Source organism: Musca autumnalis, unplaced genomic scaffold (genome assembly GCF_047663935.1).
Source record: "Musca autumnalis isolate F117 unplaced genomic scaffold, ASM4766393v1 scaffold_2, whole genome shotgun sequence".
NCBI classification, from domain to species: Eukaryota; Metazoa; Arthropoda; class Insecta; order Diptera; family Muscidae; genus Musca; species Musca autumnalis.
Window position 1 is genome coordinate 227649895 of NW_027411755.1, and position 22868 is coordinate 227672762.

General features: G+C 36.8%; 1 protein-coding gene across 1 annotated transcript in view; it reads right to left on the minus strand.

Moving 5' to 3' along the window:
- The window catches only part of VGlut (Vesicular glutamate transporter), a 68276-nt gene that overhangs the window by 38861 nt on the left and 6547 nt on the right, over window positions 1–22868 (minus strand). Inside the window, exon 3 of the mRNA XM_073970976.1 lies at window positions 14567–15339. Within this exon, the coding sequence (XP_073827077.1) occupies window positions 14567–14616 (50 nt within the window). The 5' untranslated portion in view covers window positions 14617–15339. The remainder of the gene's footprint in view (window positions 1–14566; window positions 15340–22868) is intronic.

The following is a 22868-nucleotide window of genomic DNA, read 5'->3' on the forward strand; positions in this document are numbered from 1 at the left end:
ATCGCAAACCTTATTGAAGGATATTTTGCCACCGTTGAAAATATGATTTTGCCTAGTTGGGGAGTCGTTTTGCAAAAAGTTGACAAGCGGCCCATGCTGCAAGGTATGTATAAAAATCCAATTGGACAATTAAAACGTTAGGGCACCATGTAATTTGCAATAATGCAAAAACTGGGAATAGGAAAACGTGGTTCTCCACACAAAACACATTATATATTAAGCAGTAGGTCCGTTATCTAGCAGACACGTGATTGCAATTTGCATCAGGGGGGAGATCAGTAGTTCTATTTCCATATGTAGTCTAGTCTATTTCCATATGTAGAGCAGCTACAAAATCGGATAAAAAATATGTTTTGGTCCATTTCACCAGCTAAGTATTTCACTATCATCACCAATTAAAATAGCGATCTATTCTGATGGGAAACTGACCTTCATACCAAATTTCGTGACGATTGGTCCATAATTGCGGCCTGGAGTTTGATTACAATTTATAATGGACAGACGGACACACGGACGGACGTACACACATCTCAAAATCGCTTTATCTCGCCGAGATATGAAGATTGGTATACCAAATTGGGGGTCTCCGACGAATATTTCGCGGTGTTACATGCATTTTTACCAAAACAAACTTATAATAGTGGTGTAGGGTATAATTATTGAGGAAATATTAGGGCCACAAGTGAGTATTATTTACGAATATTTTTGGGTGTATCCAAGGATCAACCACTTAAGATTCCATTTTATTTCAAGGATTAGCTCAGGACATTTAAGGTAATTTAACAACGAGCTAACGGCATCAATCCAGAACTTTTTGTGATTACAATCTTCGAACATCTTCTCTTATGCATCCGTATTTTTTACATAGAATCCTACAAAAAATGAAATGTATTTTATCCCATTCATGACAAAAAACATGTCCTTGCAAATTGACTTAAAATTGGCGGCAAAGTTTTGCGAAAAGAAAATATAGACTAAGTCATAGTCTCGCCACTTATTAAGCTGTGCTAAACGCGACCATTTACAAGTTCACACACACACAAACAAAAAAACAAGGACTCATAAAAAACCACATTGTTTTGGGGAGCATGGAATGACACAAATTCCAAGACCATGCCACCAACACACACACACTCAAGAGAAGAAAGTGTTCAAAGTCGTTTCTTAAATATGCCATAAAGATGAAAAAGAAAAAAAATGGAAAAATTTATTGTCATGTTTTTGGAATACAGTCGTTATGTATGTAGATATATGTACGTAATATAGCCATCTAATAAATAAAAATAATTGAAGCATGAAGTTAACATTGATGACAAACTTTCGATATAAATCCTCGGCGAAGAATGTATCATCAATATGAAGTCATTTATATTGTCCTTTTTATGTGCATTTTGGGTTTATTATCTGTAGATTATACAAAATCTGATGTGTTCAGGAATAAAGAAAAGGTTGTTGATTTCCAAATCATTGTTGCTAAAATGTAGGTGTATGGGATATATGATCCTGCTAGTCTCTCCACTGCATATCCACTAAGCTGGCCATTAAGATGTATTTCATTAAAACTTGAACTTTCAGAATTTCCCCTTTTAAAGGCCTTACTAGTTATCAAAAATCTTTTCAATAGACATACCACCAAGAAGACAATGAACCCCAAGGTATTTATGATCTTTACTGTCTTATTCCAAATACATATTTACAAAATCTAGTTGATAATAAAAAATGAATGAAGTGAAGTTCATATCAAGCTACCCTCTAGGAATTCCTGTTGCTACTTCGGGATGCCACTGCCTGTTGAGTGATGATGATGTTGACGATGACGACGACAGTATTGTCCTCGAACGGACAAAAGTGTTTGCCGGAAAGGAATTCCTTGCACGTTTCATGCACGTGCATTTAATAAATTTTCAGAACGGAAAAGGGAAATGATTATGAAGTGCGTTATTTTATACTTTGTGGATGGATCTAGTGTTCGGGTAAATGGTGTGGAGCGGGGAAAGAGTTTTGTAAATAAATGCACGATAAATAATATTAAGTTAGATGCTCCTATGGTGAAGATATTGACACTCAGGATGATTATGATGTTGTTGATGCGACTGGACATTTAATAAACTGTGGAATGCAATTAGATCGAATGGTTGTTAGGTGCAAAGGGGAAATGAAAGTGAGTGGTGCAATAAACTCAATTTAATAAATTTGTACAAATATGTGATTACATGAAGGGGTACATTTTATTATTATTTACTACTAGCAGGCCACGGTCCTCGTTGCTGGCCCGTCGTAATTTGTTTTAATGGCAACTTTTTATGGACTTTATACTGGACAATTCAAAAATAGGTATTTTTTACCTCACTTCTTCGATCCATTGTCAAACCGAGGGGAATTTTAATTTTATCAACAAATTTTGTCTCTAACCTTTATTTTTCTCTTACGGACTTTGTAGAATTTTTCGCCCATTGATGCAGTTTAGGATTTATTATCGTCCATGTCCCCTGTCGTTATCCTAAAGCGATTTAATTACAAAAGTTAAAAAATGTTTAAGTCAAATTCTCCCGCTTATTGAGACTTACATACTATATGTTTAGTTTTTCTTGCCTGATAGACCGCTGAACCTCACCATTTAAGGAAATTTTTAAGTACATATGTATATCGTTTGTCTTGATATGGGCGCAACCACTGTTGCAAGCTGATACACTCATAAGTTTAGCAAATATAGCGATTATAAAACAATAGGCCCCCGAAATTCGCCTACAAATATATATCATTTTGGACCATAGGACATTCCTGAACATTTTCTGAAAATTGCGTGAAATTAGGTTCAGTAGTTTTGGAAAAATAATGTATTGAAAAGAGTGGGCGTGGTCATTAGTTTTCAAGATATAACATATTAAAAAGGGGGCATGGTTCGGTATTTTGGCTCCAAATGTATATCTAGGGTACACAAAACCATAGGGATATGGGAAGACGTGGACCTATACTGATATTACTCTTCTGGAATATTTTATAACTCTTGGAAGAATAAATTACGAATTTCAGCCATTTCGGTGGGATATTGACGTCACAATCTTCAATATTACGAAAATCGGGAGGTACCGTTCTAAGGGGTAACGTAACGTGGACCTATACCGAAGAATTTTAGTCGGAAAGGGGGCAATATGAAAGCGTGGACCTGTACAGACAAATTTCTGGTGAACAGTTTTATATCACATTGAAGACTTAATACCAAATTTCAGCCATTTCGGTGTGATAATGAAGCTAAAACCTTCAAAATACCGAAAATCGGGAGGTACCGATATATGGGGGCTATATGAAGGCGTGGACCTATACCGACAAATGTAAAGGGGAAGTTTGAGTACCCCTAACGATGTCTAATTACCAAATTTCAGCCATTTCGGTGGAATATTGAGGTCACAACGTTCAAAATACCGAAAATCGGGAGGTACCGCTCTATGGAGGCTATATGAAGGCATGGACTGATACCGACAAAGTTCTGGGGGAAAGTTTTATACCACCAACGTATAAGCACCAAATTTCAGCCATTTTGGCGTGATAATAAAGCCGTACCGTTCTATGGGGGCTATTTGAAGGCGTGGACCGATACCGACAAAATTCTGGGGGAAAGCTTTATACCACTATAGAAGACCACGTACCAAATTTCAGCCATTTTGGTAGGATAATGAAGCTAAAACCTTAAAAATACCGAAAATCGGGACCTATACTGATATTACTCTTCTGGAATATTTTATAACTCTTGGAAGACTAAATAACGAATTTCAGCCAATTCGGTGGGATATTGACGTCACAATCTTCAGTATTACGTAAATCGGGAGGTACCGTTCTATGGGGGCTATATAAAAACGTAGACCGATATATCCCATTTTCAATACCAACCATACTGCAAGTAATAAAAACTTCTGTACCAAATATTGACTCTCTATCTTTAAAATTGCGAACTGTATCTTGATTTCAACAGACAGACAGAGGGACGGACGGACTGACAGACGGGCATGGTTAAATCGACATTGAATTTTACAATAATATATATACATTATAGGGTTTCCGACGAATATTTCGCTGTTTTACAAACGGATTGACAAATTTATGTATACCCTTCATATGGCCCTCTAGGCGTGGTCGGGTTTTTAGGCCCCAACGATTGTAGATTAATCCGTAAATTTATAAAACGATACATGCGTAATTTTTGCAAATGTTGCGTTTTTTTAAATATCGCATAGGGGAGCTAACCCGCCCCCTCTGGATTTCCATAAAATATGTAGCCTGTTTTCGGGGCCATCCCTGTACATTCCCTGGCTATTTCAGGGAAATCGGTTGAATAGTTTTTGCAGAAAAAATTTAATTGAAAATTGAAAAAAGTGGGCGTGGAAAAATTTTCTTTCCATAAAAGTCAGTAGCTTTGTAAATGTAACATATTTTAAAAAGTGGGTGTTGTCGAGCCTATGGGTCTTAAAAAAGTGGGTAAAGTCGGAGACACAACCACAATTGTCTCGCAAATTAATTTCCAAACCGATACATAGGTAATTATTGTAAATAAAGCATTTTTAAAAAAATAGGGTATTAGGGAAGTACCCCGCCCCTTCCGAAATTCAACAAAATTACCATTACCAACGGATGACATTAGATTTTTATACCCTCAGCATTTATGCTAACGAGGGTATATACACTTTCATACGGGCAAAATGTGCCTCATCGAAATAATGGTTTTAGACCCCAAGTATGTTTGGACGAAATGTGTTTCAGACAATTTGGAGTCGATTGTGCAATGTCCGTCCGTCTGTCTGGCTGGCTGGCTGGTGCGCACGATAACTCTCGAACGAATGAACCGATTTGGTTCAAATTTTTGCTTTCGTAATATTTTGCCCAAACTTAGTTTATGTTCGAAGATGGGCAATATCGGTCCACTCCTTCCGGTACCTCCCCCACAAAATGTCGAAAATGTTTGGAAAATTTGTGCGCACGATAACTCTTGAAGGGAGTAACCGACTTCGTCCATACTTTGACCATCGTAAAATATGTACCAGACTTGAATAAGGTTTCAATATGGCCTCAATCGGTTCACTCCATCGGGTGCCTCCCACACAAAAAAAACCATCTCTCAAATCGCTTTAATTTTTGTTTTAGCCACTTTTATTCACTGCCCCCCATACGACGGTACAAACTTCATCAGGGGCAAGTCCATACTTCCTGAGAAAATAGCCTGAATGTTGCAAAAACCACCTTTGACACCGTGTGAGGTGGTTGGAACGCAAGATAACTCTCAAACGGATCTGCCGATTCGGTCCAAAATTTGGCCTTAGTAATATTTTGTCCAAACATAGTTTAAGGTCGAAGATAAGCCATATCGGTCCACTCCTTCAGGTACCTCCCCACAAAAGTTCAAAAATGTTCGGAAAATTTGTTCGTATGGTAACTCTTGAAGGGAATGGCCGAATTGGACCATGCTCTACACATCCTAATATATTTGCTAGATATAGATCAGGTTCAAATACGGACTATATTTGTCCAATCCATCCAGTACCTCCCACACAAAATTTCGGATAAGTTCACTTTAAGACCTGCTATCGAATCACTTTGATTTTTATTGAAGCAACTTGCATTCGCTGCCTCAATTACGATGGTAAAAGTTTTTTTCAGGGCAAATCCATACTTCTTGAGCAAACAGCCCAAAGGGTGGAAAACCCCTATGGCACCATATGTAGTGGCTAGAGATCCACTTCCATAATGGTCAATGTAGATCCATTCCTTTTAGTATATCCTCCGCTAAACTTTTGATCTTTAATCCTAATCAACATTTTTGTCGGTTCAAACGCCCAAAACCCCTTAGATACATACGTTTTTGGGAAAAAAATTGTTTCAATATACACAGGCTGAGGGTATATCTCTGTCGGCAAAGCCGAGTGATACCGTTTTACTTGTTATTTATAAAGATTAGGACAGTCAAGAAATATGAAACCCAATAGAAAAATTCTCTCTAAACTTGTAGGATGATACCCAGCAAAACGTTCGATGCCAAAGATGTCATTCAATCATGGGTGCAAGTGATCTGGCATGTCATCTTTTTCGCATCTTCATCGATGAATTTTATTTTATTGTGGATCCAAAAAATGTTATTTACTTTATTGGCTTTCACGACAAACCCCTTAGCGTAGTCTTTGAAAGTTAGGAGTTTGGTTCTGAACACTAACACTCCGTGGCAACACTTTTTTCCATGTGTTTTTCAAGGACGTGGGTTCGAACCCCAGTCTGGCCCAAGCTGATTTTTATTTTTTATTTGAAAATTTTGCCTATTAGGCGAAGGTCAATTTTTTATTAATTTTTAATTAATTTCTCGTTAGAGACGAGCTTACTGACCAAGATGCTTTTTTGAAATGGAAAGCCGACGATACGAACCCACACAACCACCACTGTGTGACATGACATGTTATTGTCATCAGTTGGGGCCTGGGTGCCACCGTGGTGCAATGGTATGCACACCCGCAATACTCGCTAAAGGTCGTGGGTTCGATTCCCAGGCCAGGCAACATCAAATTTTCAACGGTGGCAAAATACTAGAGTTGGGCAATCTCGTTCAATTGAACGATCCGGATCACTATCTCGTTCAATGGACACCGGTAATTTCTTTGACAAAACTGCGTATACTTAATTTCACACGTTGGTTTTTATGATGTTACTCATTCGCCTTTAAACGAGGACAGTGATCCGGATCGTTCAATTGAACGAGATTGCCCAATTATACAAAATACCCCTCAGTGATGTTGGCGACATTTCCTGACATTTCAGCCTTGTAAAACCTCTCTACAAGTGGTGTTTTATGACACGCCGTTCGGACTCGGCAATAAACAGTAGGTCCCATATCATTCAGCTAATATGAATCGGGGTGCATTCATTGATATGAGAGAAGTCTCCCTTGTCCCATCTGGGATGTTTGTGGAACAATTATATTATTGTCATCAGTTGTGCCGCCAAATATATCTTATTTCTTTATTTTCTAACTCCATTGAATTCATTATAATTTGATATGATAATTTTGACATACATGCATACATTCATGTGCCCATTTAAATCAAAAACATTTCACTTTTTCATCTAACAATAGTTTAACCCCTTTTCATGGAAATGAAATAATTAAGATTTCATTCATTGTGTTGAATAGCGTGAAAAAATTCACGCACTTTTCTTTGTGTTATCATCGCCGTCATCATTCAAATAACAATGTGGAGCAGATCGAAAACAGTCTTTAGAAAGTCTTTATCAAACAATTTTCCCATTTAAATGCATAAATGTTTGCCATTGTTGTGGAATCACAAAATGAATGAACTCCTACTCAACTCCTTTCTGTTTGTGTTGCAGACTCCTTGGCGCCTTTACTTGATAGTAGACTTAATATCTGTAAAAACTTTCAATGGGCAAATCCATATTCATTGCCTTTCTATCTTTCAAGTGGCGCCACAAACATTCCTCCATTTCTTCTTCGTAATTCATTTTTTCATTTCCATGAGTTTTGCTTTATTTGTGTGTTGGAGTGTTTCTTGAAGAAATCGTCATTCTCATCGTCTGACATGACAACGCTATCGATGTCAGCATCAGCCAGCCAGCATCGTTGTCATGTCCTGAATACGAAATTAAAATTTCAAGTGTTAATACAGTTAAATGCCGCCGTGGCAACCACACACTGCCACATAATTTGCCCATCTTAATAATAGGGTGCTGCTGTTTGCTTGCGAACATCAAACACGTGTATGTGGTGGATTGGTAACGAAGGAGTAATTCCTCAAATGATTGTGATAAGTTGTGCGGTGTTCGGCATGTAATCGGTATCGATAGTATTTTTCATTAAATTTGGCATTTTAGGTGTAAATGCTTGGCTGTCTGGCTTTTCGTCTTTGAAATCCTAATGAAATTTTATTGTTAGCTCGTGTTCGCTTGCTTTATTGTTGTAATATGGTTTCGTATTGAAATTGAATTTCAATTTGTTTTTAATTATTTTCAAGGATTTCCCTATACTAATTGAAATTTATCACTCTGTTTGATGGGAGTGTGAAAGAATTTTGCATGCACGGAGTAAATAGGATTAAATTAAGAGAAATGACATAGTGAGTAGGTGGAGAAAAATGTTTAGAAGATAAAGGAACATGATCCTAGGATGAAAATATCCTTGTAACTAAATTCTGAAATTGGTAAACAGATCTCCAATGAATACTGTCGTATTACAAGGATATCAGGACCATTACATACAAACATACATATGCTCTCACAAACATATCCAAATTAAGAAGGGTAAAAACGAGTATTCATCATAACCAGAGTTAGAGTTGTGCCAATTCAATTGAACGACCTAATTCACTATCTAGTTCAATGGACTCCTGGTTTTGTATGACGTTACTCATATTATTTTATTTATTTATTTTACACGGTGCTCTTGCAACAACTTTAAATGGAAGGTACTTACACGCGTAGTTTTTGCGGGTTCTGAAACTACAATGTTCAGAGATGAGAGAAATCAAGAAACAAAAAAATCGCCGGGGCGCTTTTTAAATAAATCGCGATTCAAGTCGACATTTTTAGGGTTTTTTTAGATTTTCACGATTTTGCTTAGAAACCGCAAGTTTTATCGAAATGGGTCTAAGAACCTGTTGTAGCTTTGAAAATTCTCTACAAAATTGACCTTTACGATATTGTTGCAGGTTTTACCATTTTTGAGATATAGAAGTTCAAATTGGCACAATTCACTGATTGTGGCGTCTCCTTATAAAACAATGTCATGACTGCAATTTCCCAACTTAAGCTTATATATCTCATAAATAGTACAGCATAGGAGAAATTACGAAAGCCAATCTTGTTTAGCATTTTCACAGCAATAAGATTTTCTCTAGTCCCATTTCTATAAGACTTAAAATTTTTAAGCAAATCGTGAAAACCTGAGAAAAAACTTAAAAATTTGACCTGAATTTCTATGTATCAAAATTTGTAGAGCCTAGGAACAAATCATAACGGTCAGACCTCTAGAGAATTTTCACAGCTACAACATTTCTACCACCAGGAGACCCTAAATACCAAATTGCAACAATATTGACAGTGAAATGTGGTCTAAATACACAAAATATCTTATATACGGAGGTACAGTTATGACGACGATATGCTGTAACGATGACCTATATGGGTACTAACTTTGGACTTAATAATATTTCTTCACGATATAGATCAGGTGCGAATATGGACTATGTCGGTCCACTTTTTCGGGTACTTCCCCCACACATTTTTGCAAAAGTATAGAGAAATACCAGTACTTCGATCGTTTTGACATTTTTTCATCAGGTTATCCTCGTGGCCACTACTACGACGGTGAAATTTTTTCGTGGGTAAAAGAGTTCCTGAGATAATGGCCCAAATGCCCGATCCGATATGGCTTTAATATTTCTTTTAGATAGAGGTCATATCTAAATATGGGTTATATCGGTCCACGCCTTCGGGAACCTCTCACAACAAATTTTGCAAAAGTGCAGTTTAAGGATATGGCTTTAATATTTCTTCTAGATCCAAATATGGTGTCTAAACTACGTCTAAACTTAAAATATGAACAATTATAGTTAGCACATCCAACCCTGTAAATTCATTAAAATTTGGCATCATTTTCTTATTTATCTATTCTGTCATTTAAATGTAAAACGTCAAATCTAAATTAATAAAACTCGGCCTCTTTTACTCACGGCCACCGAAGGAACCACATCTCAGCTCTAAGGAAAGTAATAAAACTCTATCTAAAACTTACTTGGTATTTATTTTGTTCAACCCCGCTAAGGTAATCATTAGCCACACTTCGATGGCTTTTGTAGTGATTCTCCTATCTCTGGAAATTGCGTGCCTACTCTTCTCTCTACCAGGTTTTAAAGTTTTCAAACAGTACCAGAAAGTGCCCTGCAACTTTCTTCATATGGGTTATATCGCTCCTCGCCTTCGGGAACCTCTCACAAAAACATTTGCAAAAGTGCAGTTTAAGGACACGTTTTGAACATTTTTGCAGTAGGTTGTGCTGCGGCACTATTACGACTGTATAATTTATTGCCGGAAGTTCAAACTTCCTGAGTTGGGCCAGCCATACAGCCATAATCTGAGGATATTTAGTGGTCGCCAAAGCCAACAGAATCCTTGCGTAATTGTTTTAAAGACAAATCAAACCCTCTGCACATTCGGTTCTGCCGACATAGATATACCCTCAGCCTGTAAGAATTGAAACATTCATCTGTTGACAATATCGAATCGAATGCTGGCTACGCAACCAAAATCCCTTTTCAAACTAATTATGTATTAGGGGGTTTACAGATTTTGTGGCCCTGTGTGGACATATGAACTGGCAGACAAAAACATATATTTGTATTAAACATCAAAAGTGGTACACAATAGGTACCTGAATGTAGATAGCGCACTCACCAGTCATTTCAGTTGGTGACCGTACAACTTAGAACTTTTGGATCACTATGTTAAGAAGCATGGACTTGCCCACGAAAAATATAATATCTCTGAAAACAGGACCACAAAGAAAACCATCGTTATAAATTTCCAAAGGATCTTCGAACAGAGCCTAACCTGCACTTATAGTACATATGTAAACGTACTATAAGTGCAGGTAAAGCTTTGTTCGAAGATTTAATAAACCCACTGGGTTTCAAATGTCAATTCCATTGCGTATATGTCAGATAAATCCTCATAAAGATGGTTAACCCTGTAAAAAATATATAATATAAACAGACTGTTATACATAAATTATAAACTTTTGAGGGGGAGGTACCGGAAGGAGTCGACCGATATGGCCCTTTTCGAACACAAACTATGTTTATACAAAATATTACGAATGCCAAATTTTGGACCATTCACTACACTTGGTGCCATAGGGCCTTTCACAGCTTGCGGACCATTTTTCTCAGGAAATATGGACTTGAAGAAAACTTGTACTGTCGTAATGGAGGCAGCGAATACAAGTTGTTGCAAAAAAATCAAAGCAAACCTTGAACTGCACTTTTCCCAAATTTTGTGTGGGAGGTACCAGAAGGTGAGGTCCGACAGAGTCCATATTGAAACCTCATCTATATTTGTTAGAAATTTTACGACCAATTTATGGACCAACTCGGCTACTGTCTTTGAGAATTATCTTTCAAACCATTTTAGTGAGAAAGACTAAACCCTATGAAGTATATACATTCTTGATCAGACTAAAATTCTAAGTCGATATAACCATGTCCGTCCGTCTGTTGAAATCAAGATACAGCTGACAATTTTCAACATAGAGATTTATAATTTGGTACAGAAGTTCCTATTACTCCTAGGATGTTTGGTATTATAAATGGATTATATCGGCCCACGTTTTTATATAGACCCCATAGAACGGTACCACCCGATTTTCGGTATTTTGAAGGTTTTAGCCTCATTATCACACTGAAATGGCTAGAATTTGGTACTTAGTCTTCGTTGGGGTATAAAACTTTCCCCCAGAAACTTGTCGGTACAGGTCCACGCTTTGGTATAGCCCCCCTAGAACGGTATCTCGATATTTCCGGTATTTTGAGGTTAAGGCCTCAATGTTCCACCGAAATGGCTGAAATTTGGTATTTAGTCTACATTTGGGGTATTAAAGAAACTAATTAAGAAATTTGTCGGTATATGTCCACGCCTTCATATAGCCCCCATAAAACGGTACCACCCAATTTTCGGTATTGTGAAGGTTTTAGCCTCGTTATCACACCGAAATGGCTAAAATTTGGCCGAAACTTAGTCTTCGTTGGGGGTATAAAACTTGCTCCCGAAAATTTGTCGGTATAGGTCCACGCCCCTAGAACGGCACCTCCCGATTTTCGGTATTTTGTAGGTTGTGGAGACAGTAACCCACCGAAATGGCTGAAATTTGGTATTTAGTCTTTGTTGGAGATAAAAGTCTTTCTGACTGTAATTCGTCGGTGAAGGTCCACGTTTCGATATAGCCCCCATAGAACGGTACCGCCGATTTTCGTAATTCTGAAAGTAGTGACGTCTATATATCACCGAAATTTGTTATTTAGTCTTTCATGGTGTTATAAAATATTCCAGAAGAAAATTATCAGTATAGGTTCGCGCGTTCCAATGTCCCCCATAAAAGCGTACCTCTTGATTTTCGGTATTTTGAAGGTTTTACCGAAATATTGGAAATTTGGTATTTAGCCTTCTTTGAGTCTAAAAACTTTCCGGCAGAAACTTTTAGTTATAGATCGACGTTTTGATATAGCCCCTATGGAACTGTACCTCCCGAATTTCGGTATTTTGAAGGTTAACGGCATTGTTTTACCGAACTTGTTGAAATTTGGTGTTTAGTCTTCTTTATAAACGAAAAGAAACTAATTGTTCCAATTTACTTCAATACAACTCGTGGTGGAGGGTATAACAAGTTCGGCCTAAACTTAACGCCGCACAGTGGCAAAAATGCAGATATAGCGTGCAGAAAATAAAGTCGATGTTTTATTGTATGTTTATCCATAATTATGATAAAAATAGCTTTAGATTGACAATTTTACTTCATTTATTGATATATTTGGCCGATTTGTATTATTTGTATATTTTTTGATTTAACTCCCATAGGGCGGTAGCTCCCGATTTATGTAATTTTGATAATGGCTGACATTTGGTATTTAGTCTTCCTTGCGGGTATAACATATTACGACAGAGAATTCTCGTTACAGGTCCACTTTTTGATATAGCCCCAATAGGAAGGTACCACCTGATTTTGGTAATTTTGAAGATTTTAGACGCATTATACAACTGAAATGGCTGAAATTTTGGCATTTAGTCTTCGCTGGGGGGTATAAAATATTCCAACAGAGAATTGCCGGTAAAGGTCCACTTTTCGGTATTTTTAAAAATTCACCCACATCACCCACACCCGAAATGGCTGAAATCTGATTTGAATACACATAAGTCGCAGGAAAAAATGTAGGACTTTAATCTAGACAAGATATATAAAAGACTAAACCTAAACTCGACTAATTTCCATACTAAACCCCTATTTTAATTGAAGAATTTAGGGAAAATGGGCCTTACATTTTTTTACCCGAAACATATAAATAAAAATAAATTATGGGTTACAAAACTATTTAATTTATTAAAATACCATTACGGTATATCAAAAATACAAAAGATTCCGCAATAATATATTCACAGAATTCACAGGTCTATCGCAATTTTACACCTAAAAAGGTCATCGTTAACATTGTAGAAAATATAAATTTTAAATGTACCGTTATTTCGTTCTGACCGACTATTTCTAATTATTACATATGCCGTTATGCCACCGTGGTGCAATGGTATGCATACCCGCCTTGCACACATAAGGTCGAGGGTTCGATTCCCCGGCCAGGCAACATCAAAACACTTTTCAACGGTGGCAAAATACCCCTCAGTAATGTTGGCGACATTTCCTGAGTATTTCAGCCATGTAAAACTTCTCTACAAAAGTGGTGTCTTAGACACGCCGTTCGGACTCGACAATAAACTGTGCGCCGTTATTGCTTGTTTAAATTTTATTTTATTCAAACATATTCAGATGAGCTGGAGTGTATGTTTGGACAAAATATTACAATGGCCAAATCTTGGACATAATCTGCTGATCCGTTCAAGAGTTATTGTGCGCTCCAGCCAGACAGATAGACAGGCGGGCGGACATTGCTCCAAATTATCGGATTTCGTCCAAAAATACCTGGGGTCTTTCAAAAAAAGGACAACTTCGTCTATCCTAATTAATTATACCCTCCCACACTTTAACTAAAAAACTGGAAATTTGTATTTTCTAATATTTTTTAAATCTACTCCTCCTATTTAAATACCATTACGGTAACTCAAAAATACAAAAGATTCCGCAATAATATATTCACAGAATTCACACGTCTATCGCAATTTGAGACCTAAAAAAGGTCATCGTTAACATTGTAGAAAATATAAATTTTAAATGTACCGTTATTCCGTTCTGACCAAATATTTCTAATTATTACATATGCCGTTGAGTACAGTCAACTTCAATACTGTACTAGCGTTTCATCGGTTCTTTCAAGTCCATTTTTAATTAATTATACCCTCCCACACTTTAACTAAAAAACTGGAAATTTGTATTTTCTAATATTTTTTAAATCTATTCCTCTAAAATATTCCAAAATATGCAATATCGACTACGAAAGTAACATACTTTCATGGCTGACTTTTGTAACAAACTTAAAATTTATGACTTCTTTTCTCAAATTCCATTTAAAACGCCTTCCTCTACCACACACAAACAAGTTGTAACCAACATTAAACCATGACTAACAATATAATCAAAAATTTCCCAACAAAAAATCTATTCGTTTTGAATGGCTGGTCATTCAGTGGTCCGTTAAATTAAATTCACCCCCACCACCACTTTCTCAACCATGCGAAAGGGAAAACAAAACGACTGCCAGGAGAAATATCATCGATAATCATAATTCATAAGGAAGAAAAGGAAATCATCATCATTTTTTTTCGTTGCAAACGAAAAGCACTGTCATGCGATACTTACCCACCAAAGACTCCTGTGGCTTTCTCTTTAATCGCCGTCAAACCCTTCATTTTTGCTTAGCTTTGTAACTTTTCAACTTCAATTCTTCTTTTTCTTTGGTGACTTTGATTTGTGAAATTTTACTCCCTTGGAGGTGGGTTTTCACTGCTTATCACGTTTGAAAAGTTTTTGCGTCCTCTAAGGATTCACCGTGGGCGGTCTAAAGTTTCACACTGTTCTTCGTTAACACACAACTTGGGGAGTTTACTTTGCCATAGACATTTGTTTTTAAGCGGTGTGTGTTTGCACACGTTTCACTTTTCGTCGTTTTGTTCACACGTTTATGATGCTGTTGTTGTTTTTGGTGGATTTTATTTATTGCAACAAATAAATTATTAATTAAAGATCTCTTGGAATGTCGGAGAGTTACTTCGAATTGAATTAAAATCTTCTCAAAACAAACAGGATGAGAGGGAGGGAGGTATTTTTTGTTCAGTTGGAAGTTTTTCGTTTCGTTTGTTAAGCCGTTTTTATTACAATTCTTAGGGTGTGTTTTTTGTTTCTATAATTTGATTGGTTTGATGTTCATAATTCCAAAATGTTCGTTCGATTCAAGCCGTGTGGTTGCAATTAGAATGGCTTTACTTGATGTTATCTCGGTCGTTGTGGTCCTTACAGAATTTCATGTGGTGTCCTGCTGCACTAATGCTGCCGCGTTGTTGTTTTATGTGCTTTTGCTTTGCCAGCCCCAGTTGGGTGCTTTGGGTCATTTTTATTTGCTGCTTGTCCTTATCCTGTAATCATAACGAAACAAATTGGAATTTAGTTACATGGCGATGAATGAGAAAAAGTAAAATACATATGAATGTACGTATGTATGTATGTATGTATTTCTAGGTAGTATGTGATGTGGAAATACATCTAAATTTCATCTGCATGCCAGTTATTTGTTGGCGAGTCTTATTTTTGTGTTCCTTTCCTGATAAGCAGATTTCAACTACAAATGTGTTATTTGTTTGCGAGTATTACGATATTATTTGCCACGGCCACAAATTGCCAAGAATGAACGAACTTGGCAACATAAGCGGATTATATTCATAAATTTTATTTTTCATACGCTCAGCTTTCACTAAATGATGTTCAGATAAGAATGTGCGTACAATCATATAAAACAAACAGACAAACAGTCATTATTGGTATTACGTAAACTTCAAAGGGAGTCAATGAATTTTATGATTTTGGAAGGATGACATTTTAAGCATGAGAGGGAGCTGATTTAGTGAGGAAGTGATACGTAATCATGCCCGCTTTCCACAATGAGAGTCACAATTTCGATACACCCACAAGATAACTTCACATTTTCGCCAACGGCTATACTTCTCAGCATAATGCGCCATTTATACCTCCAGCATTTAGGCTAACCAGGGAATAGGGTAAGTGCACCTAATGTCGGCATGTCCCAGTAGTCGGCAGTTTTTGAATTTTAACTCAAATAACTAAAACTTAAGAAAACAATATACGAAATGTATCTTAAAAATGCTTCAACAATATTGTCAGCTAACTTTGTGAAAAATTTCATTAAGCTAGGACCAATTATTATATCGAAATTTAAGTTTTTGTCAGTGGGGGTTTTCACCACAACCGAAAATGCAGGTTTCTTAAGAAACAATTGTGGAGATGTTAACCTCAAAAGCTCTGTAATTATATTAAAATGAAGAAACTTTCAACAAAATTTTTGTTGTATAGGTAAAGAATAAGTAAAAGAACACTTTATAAGAAGAATTTTTTAAAAAATAATTATAATTGTGCAATTTTTGCTGATGCCGACTTTCGCGACAACAAATTGTAAAGTTTGCCTAAAGTCGGCATGGGGTTAAAACATTGATTTTTACCTATTACTTTTAGCTAAAAATTATTAAAAAATGTTAAACAAATACCTTAAAGGCTAATTTATAAAAATAGTTTCAATAAAAAATAAGTAAAAAGTATCAGTGGGCAGAGATATACCCTCAGCCTGTGTGGTTTGAAATACTTTTTTCACCAAAAAAACTTATGTATTTAGGGGGGTTTTCAAAATGTTCGCCGCATGCGCCGACAAAAGTGTGGATAGGATTAAAGCTCAAAAATTTGCGGGGATATCGATAGATAGGTCTTTTTTAGCCTGCGAAAAACATAATATAGCTATATTCGATAATATATTCCGTTTGAGCCTCCCAGACACTACATACGGTGCCATAGGGTTTTTTTTTACAACTTTCGGGCTCTTTTCTTGCCCCTGAAAAAACTTTTACAGCCGTTATTGAGACAGCCAATCCAAGTTGCTTCAACAAAAATCAAAGTGATTCGAGAGCAGGTCTTAAAGTGAATTTATCCAAAATTTTGTGTGGGAACCTGATCTATATCTGGTAGATATTTTAGGATGTGTAAAGTATGGACCAAATCGGTCACTCCCATCAAGAGTTATCGTGTGCACAATTTTTCCGAACATTTTTGAACTTTTGTTCAAGTTCAAGAAGTATGAACTTACCCCTGATGAAGATTATACCGTTATATGGGGGGCAGTGGATGCAAGTTGCTACAACAAAAATCAAAGCGATTCTTGAACAGGCCCTAAACAGATTTTACCGAAATTTTGTGTGGTATGTACCCGAAGGAGTGGACCGATTGGGTCTCGACATTATCAGTGCACTATAAGTATTTATACCAAAATTCTTCTGACAACGCCAACTCCTTTTATATTTGGTCACCGTCTATTTGAACTCGCGACATAGTGCAGCGTTTTTTGAGGTTATGCGCCATGATCTAGGGAACTATTGACTTGCCCTCGAAAAAAATTACAATGACGTAACGGGGGCCGCACGAACATCCGGTTCCAAAAAATTTCATAACGATTCGTGAGGTGTCACTAAACTGCACTTATTTCAAATCTTGTGTGGGAGGTACCTGAAGGAGTGGACCGATATAATCCATATTCGAACCTGGTGTATGCCTAGAGGTAGTATTACCATATGCAAAGTTTGGTTCAATTCGGTTACTCCCTTCGAGAGTTATCGTGCGCACAAGTTTTGCGACAATTTTTGAACATATGTGGGGGAGGTACCTGAAGGAGTGGACCTATATGGCCCATCTTCCAACTTAAATCAAATCTGGACAAAATATTTCGATACCCAAAATTTGAACCGAATCGATTGATCCATTCGAGAGTTATCGTGCGCACCAGCCAGACAGACAGACAGACGGACGGACGGACATTGCTAGATCTACTCAAAATTGTCTGAAACCGATATCGTACAAACATACTTGGGGTCTAAAACCATTATTTCGATGAGGCACATTTTTGGACGTATCGAAGTGTAAATACCCTCTTTAGCCTAAAGGCTGAGGGTATAAAAAATATTGTCACGGCATGTTAGCGTTCAAAGCCAAACTCATAACTTCAAAGGCAGTGTAAAAAAAGCGTTTGTCATGAAGAAATACGATTCAACGGGCAAATATCCGTGGATGTATAAAAACACATTTGCATTTGAAAAACCAAAAGTTCTAGGACAGAAAGCCATCCCACAGTCGATACGTCTGAAGAGGTATCCAACTAATAGCGGAACCAGGTCACGTAATTTGGTGACTGTGTGGGTTCGAGTCCTTGGTTTTCCTTTTTCACTTGCAAACAATTTTCGATCATCAAGCTTAACTCTAAACGAGAAAATTAATAAAAATCAACGTTTTATTTTTATGCGAATATGTCCGCTACTAGTAAGAGTATACCAAACGAATCTCAAGAGTCTGTAATGCATGCAATTTTTAAATCACGCTACAGGTTGGAATTTTTATGGCATAACCACGAAATTTTCGTTACTGAAATTTTGGTGATCCCAGAGATGAAAAAGCATTTTGAGTTTGGTGAGTCGGATTATATTCCCTCGAATAAATGTTTACCAGAGAAAAGCTTATGCAAAGGGGTAGTGGGGTAGGGTATTACATAATCGGCCCCGTCCCAAGTATAGCCTTTGTTCACTTGTTATAACCCAGCCAGTAGGCTATAGGGTATATAGACATTTATACATTATATCCTTATACTTTTTGTGCCTCATCGAAATAATGGTTTCAGACAATATGGAGTCGATTTAGACATGTCCATCCGTCTGTCTGGCTGGTGATCACGGATTAAGTGATTCGAACTAAATTTTGCACTTCGTAATTTGTGCTCAAACTTAGTTTAAGTTGGACTTAGTTTAAGATGCACCACTTTCTGAGTCGATTTATGCATGTCCGTGAAAATTGCAGGTGTTCTTTTGTGTTGTTCATACAATGAACGCTATTGCTGTCGGTGAGAATCGGTTCAGATTTGGATATAGCTCCCACACATAAATTCTCGGCCGATTTCATCCACTCGATGTTAGATCTTTAGTCCTGCCTTAGATTACTTTTCAGATGGTTTTGAAATATTTACGTAATTTAGTCTTTATACAGAGTCCAAACTGATAACCAATGGTCAAGGTTGGAATCTGTACATTGAGCCTGAGCGGGAAGGTAATCTTGTGTTAAGCACCTATATTAACTCCAACATCGACCACAGTGACATTAGCTCGACTTCGCTGATTTAATTAAAGCAGCGTTTTTCCTTGGTGAAGCCCATATACCCCGACATAAGGATAAAAACGTTTAGATGAGCAAACCATGTCCGCCTGCTGTTCGTTCGTCTGGTTGTTAAAATCAATATACAGCTCGCAATATTTAAGATGGAGCTTCCTAATTTGGTACAGGAGTTTCTTTTACCCCTAGGATTGGGGTATCAAATAAAACGTTTTCATATAGCCCCCATAGAAGATTTTTTGTACTTTGAAGGTTGTGGCCTCAATATCCCACCAAAATTTGGTATTAAGTCTTCGTTGGTGATATGAAACTTTCCACCAAAAATTTTTTGGTGTAGGCTTACGTCTTCATATAGCCCCCTGATATGCGGTGTTTTAAATGTTTTATTGTTCGTCCAAAGTGACTGAAAATTGGTATTTAGACTTCTATGGAGTTACAAAACCGTCCTCTAGAAAATTCTCGGTACAGGTCAAAGTTTTAAACAGCCTCCGTAGAACGGTACTATCGATTTTCGTAATTTTGAAAGTTTTAGGCACATTTTTCAAACAAAATAACTGAAATTGGGTATTTAGTCATCACTAATGGTACAAAACATTATTATAGGCACAAAACATCCCTTGCAAAAGAATTAGACAGTATAGATCCACCTTTTAGTGGGTAGCTCCCATTGGGCTTGAATGCAATTTTCGCGATCTAATATTTAAAATCAAATTTTAACAATAATTGTACTCTTGGATTTTCTTTAAATATTTTTGTATTAAACTACCATAAATTACAAACATTTTGAGTCCGGTCGGACAATAAACTAAACAAGTAAAAAAATATCAGTCGGCTTTGCCGACAGAGATATACCCTCAGCCTGTGTGAAGGATCTTCAAACAGATCCTGAACTGTCCTTAAAAAATTTTGAACTTTTGTGGATGAAGTCCGATATGGACCATTTCTGAAGTAAAACTGCCTTTAAGCAAAATGTTAAGAGATCCAAGGTTTGTACGGTTGCTCTGCTCAACAGATATAGCGCGTAGCTTTTTAGTGAAATTTTTTAACTTGGTGGGGGAAAACCGGAAGTTGGACATCGATAGAGCCCATCTTCGAAATTAAACAAAACTTGGAAAAATATTACGGAAACCAAAGGTTTTTAAGGGCGTAAATCCATTCGTCCTGAGAAAATAGCCCTTAAGTTATAAAAACCCCTATGGACCATGTAAAGAGGCTGAATGAAGCGCACGATAACTTTCGAACGGATCTTCCGATTGGGTCCAAAATTTGGACTTAGTAATATTTTGTCCAAACATAGTTTATGTTCGAAGATAAGACATATCGGTCCACTCCTTCAGGAACCTCCCCCACAAAAGTTCAAAAATGTTCGGAAAAATTGTTCGTACGGTAACTCTTGAAGGGAGTGGCCGAATTGGTCCATACCTTACACATCCTAATATATCTAACAGATATAGATCAGGTTCAAATATGGACTATATTTGTCCACTCCATCCGGTACCCCCCACACAAAATTTCGGATGAGTTCACTTTAAGACCTGATATTGAATCACTTTGATTTTTGTTGAAACAACTTGCATTCGCAGCCTCAATTACGATGGTAAAAGTTTTTTTCAGGGGCAAGTCCATATTTCTTGAGCAAACACCCCGAAGGTTGTAAAAACCCCCTATGGCACCATATGTAGTGGCTGTAGATTCACTTCCATAATGGTCAATGTCGATCCATTTCTTTTAGTATCTCCTCCACAAAACTTTTGATATTTAACCCTAATCAACATTTTTGTCGGTTCAAACGCACAAAATTTTTAAAATACATACGTTTTTTGGGAATTTTTTTTTTTTCAATATTCACAGGATGATGGAATATCTCTGTCGGCAAAGCCTGATACTTTTTTACTTGTTCGTATCAAAGTGTATATCACAAATATTATCAATTATTTCATATTACATTTCAAAAAAGCTGGTTAAATTTTTTTCGCGCTGCATCAAAGATTTTTGGTATATAGGTTAAGAAAAAAATTCCCCAGTACGAATCTGCTAGCGAGCCAATTTTTGGTTGCTGCGGACAAAAGTTACGGCGGTTTTATTTCGTCTTTTAAGAAAAAAAATATTATAAAATAGCTAATTATTTTAATGAGCAAAATTTTTCCAAACATTTTTGAACTTTTATGGGGGAGGTACCTGAAGGAGTGGACCGATATGACTTATCTTCGAACTTAAACTATTTTTGGACAAAATATTACGAAGGCCAAATTTTGGGCCGAATCGGCAGATCCGTTTGAGAGCTATCTTGCGCTTCAACCACTACACACGGTGTTATAGGGACTTTTTGCATCTTTTATAGGGTGTTATAGGGACTTTTTGCATCTTTTAGGTTATTTTCTCAGGAAGTATGGACTTGCCCCTGATGAAACTTGTACCGTCGTATGGGGGGCAGTGAATACAAGTTGCTGCAACAAAAATCAAAGCGATTCGAGAGCAGGTCCTAATCTGAACTTATCCGAAATTTTGTGTGGGAGGTACCCGAAGGAGTGGACCGATTGAGTCTATATTGGAACCTCATCTAAGTCTGATAGAAATTTTACGATGTGCAAAGTATGGATCAAATCAGTTATTTCCTTTAAGAGTTATCGTGCGCACAAATTTTCCGAACTTTTATGGGGGAGGTACCGGAAGGAGTGGACCGATATAGCCCATCTTCGAACTTGAACTAAGTTTGGGCAAAATATTACGAAAGCCAAATTTTGGACCGAATGGGTTGATCCATTCGAGAGTTATCGTGCGCACCAGCCAGCCAGACAGACGCACGGACATAGCTCAATCGACTCCAAATTGTCTAAAACACATTTCGTTCAAACATACTTGGGGTCTAAAACCATTATTTCGATGAGGCACATTTTGCCCATATGAAAATGTATATGGGCAAAACTGCCAATTATTTCATATTCCATTTCCAAAAAATTGAATTTTTTCTTTTCGCGCTACATTAACGATTTTTGGTACATAGGTTAAGAAAAAATTCCCCAGTACAAATCCGCTCGCGAGCAAATTTTTGGTTGTTGCGGACAAATGTTATCGTGGTTTTACTTCTCATTTTAAGAAAAAATTATTATAAACACGCTAATTATTTTATTGAGCACAATTGTCACTAAAAAGTTATCACGAAGTGACGTCATTAAGTAGATTGCATAATACTTGTAAAATGTTTCTCAGCATTCGCGGAATTTACAAAAAATTTACAAAATTTTAAATGTAATCCGAATTTTTTGAAAATATAGCTCCATATACCCGTCAAAAATTAAAAAAAAGTAACAGTTTTAAATAAAGACTTCACGGGGAATCAAATGAGACCAAACTTATAATCATCGGGATAGTAGTTAGGATATTATAGCCAAAATAAGCACATATTTGTGTTACAAAAAACTAATTTTGGTTTGGAATAATAGTTTTCACACGCATTGTAGAGTCGAAAATATTGGAAAAATTCTATAAGAGTACTTCTTTTATTTTTCTTGAAACTCCCAAGAAAATGGGTGGATTTTGCTTTATCTACATTCACATAGAAGGTTTCCCATTGAGGAAAGTTATCGGGTTGTTGAAATAAATCATTAGACTTCTTAAACGGAAACAGAGTTCAAATAAACCGCTTTAACTTATATGCATCATTAAAATATGTGTAAATCGCGTAATTATCAAAATCGTTTTGTCCGCATGTGATTTTCATGTACAGCAAGAC